The 10,500-nt window shown below is 43.5% G+C and overlaps 1 protein-coding gene across 6 annotated transcripts in view; it reads left to right on the forward strand.

Annotated features, from left to right (window-relative positions):
- Positions 1 to 10,500, forward strand: part of prkd3 (protein kinase D3) — a 47,985-nt gene that overhangs the window by 21,979 nt on the left and 15,506 nt on the right. For 4 of the 6 annotated variants that reach the window (XM_048228169.1, XM_048228168.1, XM_048228170.1 and 1 more), the window contains 5 exons: positions 1,452 to 1,590; positions 6,458 to 6,589; positions 8,151 to 8,308; positions 9,567 to 9,759; positions 9,928 to 10,005. In XM_048228169.1, coding sequence (XP_048084126.1) covers positions 1,452 to 1,590; positions 6,458 to 6,589; positions 8,151 to 8,308; positions 9,567 to 9,759; positions 9,928 to 10,005 — 700 coding nt within the window. Of the gene's footprint in view, positions 1 to 1,451; positions 1,591 to 6,382; positions 6,590 to 8,150; positions 8,309 to 9,566; positions 9,760 to 9,927; positions 10,006 to 10,500 lie in introns of those variants that run through there. The other 2 variants (XM_048228172.1, XM_048228173.1) reach the window with 2 other exon arrangements.

The following is a 10,500-nucleotide window of genomic DNA, read 5'->3' on the forward strand; positions in this document are numbered from 1 at the left end:
ACCCCTCTTCCCTTGCTTTCCAGTGGCCTGTTGGCTTATTAGCTTAGCTGTGTGCACATGGAACATGGCCCAGTGGCCAGAGCTACCTTACTGCTACTGGAGAGAACCTTGAACTCAGCATGCCTGGAGATAGCACTGGAAAATCCCACCTCACCAAGACTGCCCAGTGACTGGAGCATTTCTCACACTCTTAACTACAAGGTGTGAGAAGATTGCTTAAATGCGTGGGAATGCTTGAGTTGTCTTGTCACATTTCCAACTGATACCACAAAACAAGCCTCATCATCATCATCATCATCATGACAGGCTCACAACTGTTGCATAGGAAATACAGTAGAGCAATGGGGGAATGCTGATGACCGGTGGCTATACAGAAGCAGGATAAATCTTGTTTTGGATGATGAGGTTATACATTGTAAATAATTATTTCACACACTAAAGATTAAATGACCTTCTAAATTAAATGCAGTTTTATTTTAGTCATGTGTTCTTACAGTAGTTGAATGCTTTTAGCTTGCTGAACTAAAAAACTAAAAAAACAACTAAATTTTTTTTACAAAATCAATAGAAAGGATGGAAAAAAACAACTATAAATAAATGTCAAACCTCACACAAGGATCTCACACAAGCAAGCAGTGAGCAAGCAGACTCATGCAGACTTGTCTTCGAGGTTACGAGTACAGAGAAACACACTGCCCTACAAACGTCGGTGCTCCGCTAAAAACGTCGGCGGAGACAAAGCGCTCCCTCTGTGTGCCGATGCGAGCGCAGTGTGTCAGCGCTCTCTCTCTCCCCAGCCCACCACGTGCTCCTCTGACACTATAGCCCGGGGATGTGGGGAACAGCCGAGTGAGTCATTGTGGCTGGGCTGATTTAAGCAGATGTTTTTCAGGCCCTTCCCCTGCGCTAGGCTCAAACTCCAGGCTAATGTTCCTTCCAAGTACATACTCACAGCCAGGCCAGGCCCTGCTGCTGTGCTGTGCTGTGCTCTGCATGCTTCCAGGCTTGGGTAATCTCAGGGAGAGGGGGGTCATTACTCAGACATAGCGGGGCCAAGGACAGTTCAGCATGTTTCTTTTCATCACATCGTCTTCTCTCTGCTTCACTTCACCTGCTCTGAAATACAAGATGACTTTATGGTATATAGCCTACACAGCAAAATTAATGTGTCCCAGTGTATGACTTGATTGTACCTTTTGTTTTGCAGTTATATTGAAGTATTTACCATGCACCTTATAAGGTTAGGTTATCAATAAACACATCAAGTATGGGTACAGACACCAGCGGCAATCACCTGAAAATGTTTTTCAACCTGAGTCAATCAGGCGCTGCACTGTTTTCTTTGGCCATGAGAGGGTAAGATCTGTTAGCTCTGATCTGTGGATGGGGGGTTGATCATCTCTCTCTCTCTCTCTCTCTCTCTCTGTGTCTCTCTGTCTCTCTGTCTCTAGTTCCCAGAGTGTGGATTCTTTGGAATGTATGACAAGATCCTTCTCTTTCGGCATGACCTGAATTCCGACAACATCCTCCAGAGGCTCACTTCAGCTGAAGATATTCATGAAGGGGATCTCATAGAGGTCGTGCTCTCTGGTGAGTTGGAATGGGTCTCAATTTGTCTGGCTTGAATTTTCAGCTAACCTGAAAAGAGCTTAAGCGGTGCTTGTAGGGCTGCAAAGGGGCGGAAAATGTATGGGAAATTTCCAGAGACTTCCCGCAAACTTTCCGGAAGTTAAGCTGGGGAGTTTTGGAAATATTCCAAATTGAAAACTTTCATGGAATTAGCATGCTAGCAGGAATCCCATTCTCTGCCTATGGTTTACTAGCGTGCTAAGCTAGCAACACTTAAACCACTGAACTGCCCAAGATACACCACGCCACTCAACAACAAAATCCGATTGGTTGGAACATTGCCTGCTTCGTCCAGTCAGAATCCCAGAAAATGGTAAACCAAATAAAAAAATATATGAAAAATAATGACAACATAACACCCCAAACTTCATAGATTAAGATTATTTATAAAGATGTCAAGCTTTTATCAGACAGGCAATATGAGCATATTATTAATCATCCCGTTAGAGCTCATGCAAAATGACGTACACCCATTTAAATGGCGACAAAAGTGACGACAAGCCCATAACTGGGCAGCTCTGTTCGCAAACATCCCCCAGTTTCACACCAGTTGTTCCCACATGAGATTCTTTTTCCCCATGCACATGAACGCACCATAGCTTTCCTTTATACCTATGCTGATAGCTGTATGCATGTGATTGACGTATGTGCAGGGTAGAAATTCGACTGAAATTGCATTAAATCAGGCTGTTTTAATTAATATTATGCTGCAAGATGGGGTTTTGTCCACTACATTTAAGTTATTTTTGACTAACTTGCCATATTAAAAATTCCCAGTTTATTCCCATTAATTCCCATTTTTTACCGTATATTCCCGTTAATTCCCATGGAAAGTTTCCAACTTTGAAAATGCAATGCCCAATGACGTAATTGTGCTGTACAATTATGCAGTTGTGGTGGAAGTTCAATGAAAAGTCTGGGAGATCAACTCCTTTCTTAAGGCCACATGATTTTACACAAGCATACACACAATCATCCACCAATTATTCAGACTGTTCTAACACTTCAGTTCTAGACAGTTCTAAACCGGTCCTTACCAGTGGGCTCATGGATGAAACAGGATCACCTTTATTTTCAAAAGTGTCCGTATGTCTTGAATGATTATGCATTCAAGAATACCCAACTGCAAAAATCCCACTAAGCATTAATTGGTTGATTTTTTTTTCTCTTATAATTTTACCACTCTGGAAACCTGATCCAGTTTATTTGTCCAGTCTTAAGGCATATCAGTTCCTAGATGTCCTATCATACCTAAACATTAGTGTAGAGTTAGATTGTCAACGAGCCACTGTAAAAAAATAGCCTGCGATTGTGCTTGTAGGACAAACAACAAAAACAGTTAGCTGAGCATGGAGACTGGGCTCTTCCCCTTGTGACTCTTCCCCAACTCTTACAGTTGGCCTCAGCATTTACAGGTGTTCTGTGGTCTTCGTTGGTTCCTGTCACGAATGGCTTTTGTATCCTGCTTGGTGTGCAGTCTAGCAGATGTGGCTGTAACGGGTGTGGGTTTCCTCTCTCAGCGGCCTCTCCACTGGGGAGCACTTTGCCACACCTGCCTCACACACCCTCCCCGCGGCATGAGGCCACACTGGCTTAGTGACTCCTGCCAGGGGGTGCCTAAGCACATTGGAGCCCTTAGCAACTGATTTCAAGGTTGGTTGTGTTGCTTTGTTTTGCAGTTGGTAACAGAGATTGCTACTACTACCGAGGGCTGAGCTGATTCCAAATCAGCAAGTTTTGAGAGGAAGGATTGTATGCCAAGACACAAAAACAAGCATTATTGCATTGGTTTCATGAGCACTTTATATCCTAGGTGTAATTTATTTCCATAAATGTTCTTTATTCATTAGGTCCTTCTCTTAACTCCTCTCGACAAAACGTTTATATTCGACCGAATGCCTCTGACTGAGAAATGCAGTGCTTTTCCTTGGCAGCAGGCTCAAAGGCGAGAGTGCGATTTTGCTGCTTGAAGTGACGGTAGCGGATCTGGAAAGTGCAGACATAAACCGTGATGTGAGCAGCATCACTTGAAAGGGCCAGAGTGCGTTGGTCCATAGGGAGGAAGTCCTTGGGGAAGAGTGCCTTGGACAGACTCTGTGCGTGATGCACAACACTATCAACAATCTCAAAAGGAAAGTCAGCTATACAGATGAACTCACTTTTTTATTATTAATATAATTGATGTATTATTTATATGATGTATTATGCAATTTACTATGCCCCATGTATTATTTCATCGCCCAAATGTGCCTGATGCTATATATGTTTTGGGGGGGTGGGGGGGTGGGGGGATACACTGAGTTATGCTGATTAAAAACATAAATTCCCAGTGAAGGTAGGATTCACCTTTTTAATGTAACTACATGATGAGATTTCTCATGATGTCCCAACTGTTTTATGTTCTTACTTGAAGAGTTGAAAGTTTTTTTAATGAGCAGTGATAAAGCTGAAGCTGTGATTTGTTTATGAATGTGTTGGCGGCCATCATGAATGCCCCTTTTATGTGTTTGTGTCTGAATGTTCTGGGCTGCTCCCTGGCATGTAACTCGCTGGTATTCAAAGTGTTCTGCTTCACTCCTTTGAAGTATTAAGAAGGGAGAAAAGAAGAGATTCAGAGGAAGAAAGAGAGCTCTTCTATTCAATTTCAAATGTTACTGCCAGTTGTTAGGGATAGTTCTGGACATTTTGTTCCTGAAATTGATTGGTCACTGTCTCTGTGCCATACAAAAGGCTGCATGAAAAGATGTACCGCCTTACAAGATGCACCCCCCCCCCCTCACATGTCACAGATGTATGGAGAGTCAAACAGTATTTTATTCTGTACCATAATGTCCTGGCAATGCTTCCTGTCTATAACATTTCAATGGAGCTTGTTTCTGAATTGTTTCTTACATTGGTGATGAGTAGGTGAAGAAACATTTTATTCAAAACACAAGACAAAAAAAATGATATAATGATAATGCTTAAATGTACTGTATTTAGCAGCTCTCTAGCTATTTGTACAAGGTGCTTAGGTAAGATATATTTTAGCCACATCAGTTTTATGATCTTGTTTTCCCCAAACCTATCTTCAGGAACTTTAATTTCTGGAGTCAGGAAATTCGGTACAATTAAGCAGCGGGATAATAAATGTAACAATTTAGCAGGATGATAATTTTGGATGCCTTCATTACATGCATAGATCTATCCATTAGATAATTTCACCCATAAGACTCAGGATTGACATGGCAGGGAAAATACTTGCCAGCCCACAAGGTGACTGCCACAACCAAAAGCCAAAGCGGTCTTGGTTTTAGCTGGCAGAAACTTGAATCACATCTCTCTCCTTTTATAAAGGATTGGGGCCAAACCCTGTTGGCTCAGGTTTCCCTCGGCCAATTATGGGCACGAATCTGATTCATTCATCTGATTCATAGCCTCATCAGAGACAATAAAAACACCAGGCTCCTTTATAGACTGTGTTGCTGGCAATTTAATGAAACCTAAAAGACGCTTGGAACAGTATCTAGCTGAAACGCAGCCATAGAGGTGGACACTGCTCCAAGTGAAATGAGCCTCATATCCTTTGGGGATGAATAGCCCTGTGTTGAGACTTATCAGGACCAAATATCAGGCTGAACAGGCACATTGAGACCTGTCTTTAAAAGCCATGAATTGCAGTCCAATAATATCTAACTGTTCTTGCTGAATTTAATTGGATCCGCTTTCAAAAAATAAATATTAGATGGGGTGAGGTCCTCCAGAGACAGCCATTACGTCAAATTGACATTGTAGGTCAAATGAAGGTCCATCTGTCCATTTCCTGTCAGACTAATGGTCTACATTCTTGGACCCGGTGCAAGGGAAAAGATCGTCAAAAATTCACAGAAGTGTCTCCAGTTTACTCTCTTCCTCTCTCTCTCTCTCTCTCTCTCTGTCTTTCTCTACTCTCTAGCTCACAATCTCCATCTCTCAAGGAATAATTTCTCTTCCAGGTTCCTGAAAATGTTGAGCGAGCATTAGGTAACTTTATGGCCTAAAGTGGTATCACTTTTCCCTTTTTGTCAGCTCAGGACTTCTCCCTGATGAGTAACAGTGATGGGATTGGTGGCTCTGCCATCATTTCCACTGGATTGGGACGAAACCGCCAAATCTGCATTTCTTGCGGTGCTTAGACCTGGCCAGTATTGTGAGTCAGGGCAGTGAATCACCGACTGACTCGGCCTATTGAATAACAAGAGCAGTGTGTTACAGAGGGGCTTGGCCTCCTGCTCGCTGGGTCTCGTAAAAGCAGTGATGGCGGTCAGGACACCTTCAGTTTTAATGAACTCGGAGGATGGATGACAGACGACACCAGCCATCTGTGCCCAATGTCGCCTCAGCAGCGCCTCCCCCTGAACACCCCCGCTCACTGCAGCCTCATCCACCGCAGCCACTTCACGTTTGCAACTGCTCTTGTTCAAATGTCAATTGACAGAGCAAGCCATGGCAATGCTGGCTGTGTTGCCAGTGCCAAGTGTAAACATACTTAAAATCCATTTTAAATTTTGACCTCAAAGAGACTTGCTAACATGAATAATGTGGTGTCTATTTAGATTGTCCCCTCCGGGCTACCGTCTATGGATGTTTGTCCACATGCAGCACATGTTATGGTCGAAGTCATGTGGTTCTGTGCAGCCTGACCAATGTTATTTAGAAGTTCTGTTAAATCAAAATGTCATTTCTTCTCTTTTTTTTCTTCTTCTGTGTGCTTTATGTCCTTGTTTGTCCTTAGATTTGGTTCGTGGTCTTGTGTTTGATTTTCCCTTTAGTTTGAGTTTCAGTGTTGTAAGTTATGTCTGACTTACAGCTCAAGCTACAGTGGAGGACTTCCAAATTCGACCCCATGCCCTCTACGTTCACTCCTATAAAGCACCAGCTTTCTGCGACTACTGTGGGGAGATGCTGTGGGGTCTAGTCCGACAAGGCCTTAAATGTGAAGGTATAGTCTGACACCATTTCACACACACACACACACACACACACACACACACACACACACACACGTACACATACACACACACATGTACACATACACACACACACACACACACACACACACGTACACATACATACATGTATACATTCTTACATGCAAGTTTGCAGACTTTGACATACGATCACAGATTAGTCCATTTCACCAGTCCATTGCGTGCAAGACCCATAATTATAACATACCGCACTCAGAAGATCTTTTGTGCCAAATATCAGGAGTTGGCTCACGGTTGAATCTTGTCTAAAAGATAAATATGCTTAGTTATCAGACAAACATTAAAAACTCAAATATGTCCTGAATTACACATTAACAAATCTCACTGATGAAAGGAAATATTGCGGGCTAGGGGAAGTGCTCTTAGAAAAGCAACAAAGCATCTTATCAGTGACAGCATAAAATAAATGACCAAATATATGAAATAGCTATTTTTCTTTGTATTTCCTTGTTTACTCATAGAGTGAGGTACGTGTAAACAGCACTAAGGGCACTCCCTTAAAAGAGCATACTCCACATACTCAGGACTCATACCTTCCCCTAGCACTGCGACACACATGCTTGGACACGGGCAAACATATACACGCTGTATGCACAATTGCACAACACCACAGCAGGGCTTGTTTTTTAAGCGATGTGCACATCAAGGCTGTTGTTGTTGTCTGAGAGAGGCAAGGCCACGATGGCAAGTGTTTACCAAACCCAGGCACGGAACTCCACGGGCTGCCTCTGCAGGCCCTGGCCGGGGCTTTAGTGTGCAGCGGGATATCTGTCTCCATGTCCTTGTGGACTTCCTCCTGCGCAAAGGAGCCCAGCTTTGAAGGCCAAATCTGGGGCTTTATGAGCGGAGCCCGGGGTGCTTACATGCCAGCCGTCGGACCAGCCCTTTAAAGGGAGGGCGCTCAGCTTCCGCAGGCTCCTGCTCTCAACCCACACACACTGGCAGATGAGCCGCTTTCATGCAACAGGAATGTGTATGACCCTAAGTCAAGTCTCCAGGTATCATATAGGGAGACTGAGGAGTAGATTATTGACTGTAAGCTGTGCTGAAGGACAGGCTCCGTAAGTCCATTAACAGCTGTATCCCAGAGAAGATGGCAGACTGTATTTTTATCGTGGGTTGAAAGAGCAGGGATCTCAGGCGCAGATCGCTTTTCTTCCTGGCCAAGTCAGGGTTTTTGGGGGGGGGGGGGGGCAGGGGGTTGGCCACTCAGAAGGTATCCAGATTGTGATTTCCATATGTTTGGCCAAATGCTACTCTTATATTTCTGCAGAGCCCTCTGGTGGCCATGAAGGATATTGACACCAAAGTTTGTACATGCACAAGCATTGACTAGATTTTCACAACGGTAAGAGCAGTGTTGAGACATGCATGGCCACCACGTTGACTGAAGGATATTGACACCACAGTTTGTACATGCACAAGCACTGACTACATTTTGATGATGGAAAGAGCAGTGTTCAGGCATGCATGTCATGTTCTTTCTTTTATTTCTTGTCCTTTTGTCCTCAGGTTGTGGTTTGAACTACCACAAGCGATGTGCTTTTAAAATCCCAAACAACTGCAGTGGGGTGAGGAAAAGGCGACTGTCCAACGTGTCCCTGCCCGGCCCATCCCTGTCCATCCCACGGCCCCCCTCTGTAGAGCATACCGCGGCCGTCCAAGAGGAGGTAAGGCACAGGTGGCTCCAGATCGTAGTAGTTATGGTATGAGACACTACTACTGGACACTTGCATGTGTTTCAGTGCCGAAAAGATAGCATTATGTTATCAGCAGTATTGCGACACGGGTGCTGGCAAGTCATGGAACACCTGACTTGCTGATGATGAGTCAAGCAGCACATCCAGGCTCTCAAAAGGCAAGGTCAGACTCAGAGCAGTGCCAGTTAGAACAGAACGGTGGAACACGCTGCCAAGTATGTGCATATTTATAGGCTAAGTCACGTACCGATTCCAATAACAAAACAAACATCTCTAAAATTAGGTTTGCGGATACATTTTTTTGGCTCTCTCCTGGCCCATTATCCCGTTTTTAATTGATGATTCAATGTGCTGCAGCATGCTTCAGCTCATCTCAATTTGATGCTTTTAAAACCTCGATTTGCTTCTAATATTAACTGCCAGCTTGGGCCAGGTAGATATTTTTGGGCTTGGTTGCGAAAGACCATAAAGGAGCTTAAAATTGAGCAGAATGTGTCGCACCCCCGTTTTTGGAGCTTGTGTAACTCCTTTTGCATAAGCCAGGGACAGAACATGTTCTTTTGTGTTGGCCTATAATGAAAGGTCTTTGAAATAGAATTAGGTTTATTGAATCAGGTCTCTGTTGATTTTCTCACATGTATAAGTCCCGGCCCTTTCTGCAGTGTTTGGCTTAAGTTGTAAATCAGTAAATGTGAATGTAAATCAGTTTTATAGGTTAATCAGTTTTATATATTCATTTTGTCTCTGCATTTATCCCATCTGTTAATTAGTGAAACACAGAGTTTTTGAGACACTGGCTGTTTTTTCCTCATTCTCTGACCAGTAAGGGAAAAATAAATTGCAGGCAGCCGGGGCTTGTAGGCACAATTACATGAAAGATAACGAACAGCACAAATGATCATGATGGCGAAACAGACTCTGATTAAGAGAAGATTGCATTATCATGTGACCCTGAAAGAGTGTATGTAGTGAGTGATAATTGTGCTTGTGATACAAGTTTCTTGCTACCAAAAATATCTGGCCACTCACTGTAATCACTTCCATTGGCCTTTCTCTCGATAGATGTCTGATAGAAGTTTCTGGTTCCGTGCATTAAAAAAAAAATCTAAATGTGCAATGTTTACTCCATACTTACTCTATTTGTCTGTGAATGAGGACTAAATGGTTGGATGTGAATGAAACGTGACATGGCTGAAAGACTCTCTTGGGGCTGCGTTCTGTCTCTCAGCAGCGCCCTCACCAGGATGCTGGGAAGCGCATCCCCTCATGGAGTGGCAGGCCCATCTGGATGGAGAAGATGGTGTTGGGGCGGGTCAAGGTGCCGCACACCTTCGTCATCCACACGTACACACGGCCCACCATCTGCCAGTTCTGCAAGCGCCTGCTCAAAGGGCTCTTCCGTCAGGGAATGCAATGTAAAGGTGAGCGCGCTTTTCTTTGGCCTCTTTCCACTTCTTCTTTCCACTTGTTTTCGTTTTCATATTTGTCCTTTGTCTTTGTTTTGTTTTTGTTGTCTGACCAATGACACAGTGGTCGCAACCCCTTCCGAACTGCCTTATTCTAACAGCTCACCAATTTCTCCCATACAGACTGTAAATTCAATTGTCACAAACGATGTGCGTCAAAGGTGCCAAAAGACTGTCTGGGCGAAGTCATCTTCAATGGAGGTACTGCAGACTAACCAAAGGCTTCACTCCTCCCTATTCATCTGTTGTCCCCTTACAAGAATATGAGCATTTGTAGTTATCTGCACATAAGTCACTTTTCCACCGGAAGGACTTTTTGCAGTTCCTTGAACATACAGTTCCTAGAACCCCTTTTTTCATGCATGCGGACAGCATGGAACTGGAGATTAAAACGTTCCTCTGACCGCAGTTCCTATAGCTATTTTGAGCTCCTACTTTGAGTTAGGGCCTTTTGGCAGATGCCAAGGCAGCAGAAGCACTTTTAAAAATCCCTGTAAAAATGACATTTTATTAATATTGCTGATTATTTTTTAAATGCTTTCTGATACCATGAGCTTCTAGATTGTCAATAAACTTCAGTAGCTAGTAACTAAATACCAATGCAGTCCATTTCATTACTTCATGGCCATGTAATCATTGGGCTACTAGTGTGTGAATGCAAACAGAAAAAGCCCTACTGTAGGGACTGTGTAGTTC

This window comes from Alosa alosa, chromosome 19 (genome assembly GCF_017589495.1).
Source record: "Alosa alosa isolate M-15738 ecotype Scorff River chromosome 19, AALO_Geno_1.1, whole genome shotgun sequence".
Classification (NCBI taxonomy): Eukaryota; Metazoa; Chordata; class Actinopteri; order Clupeiformes; family Clupeidae; genus Alosa; species Alosa alosa.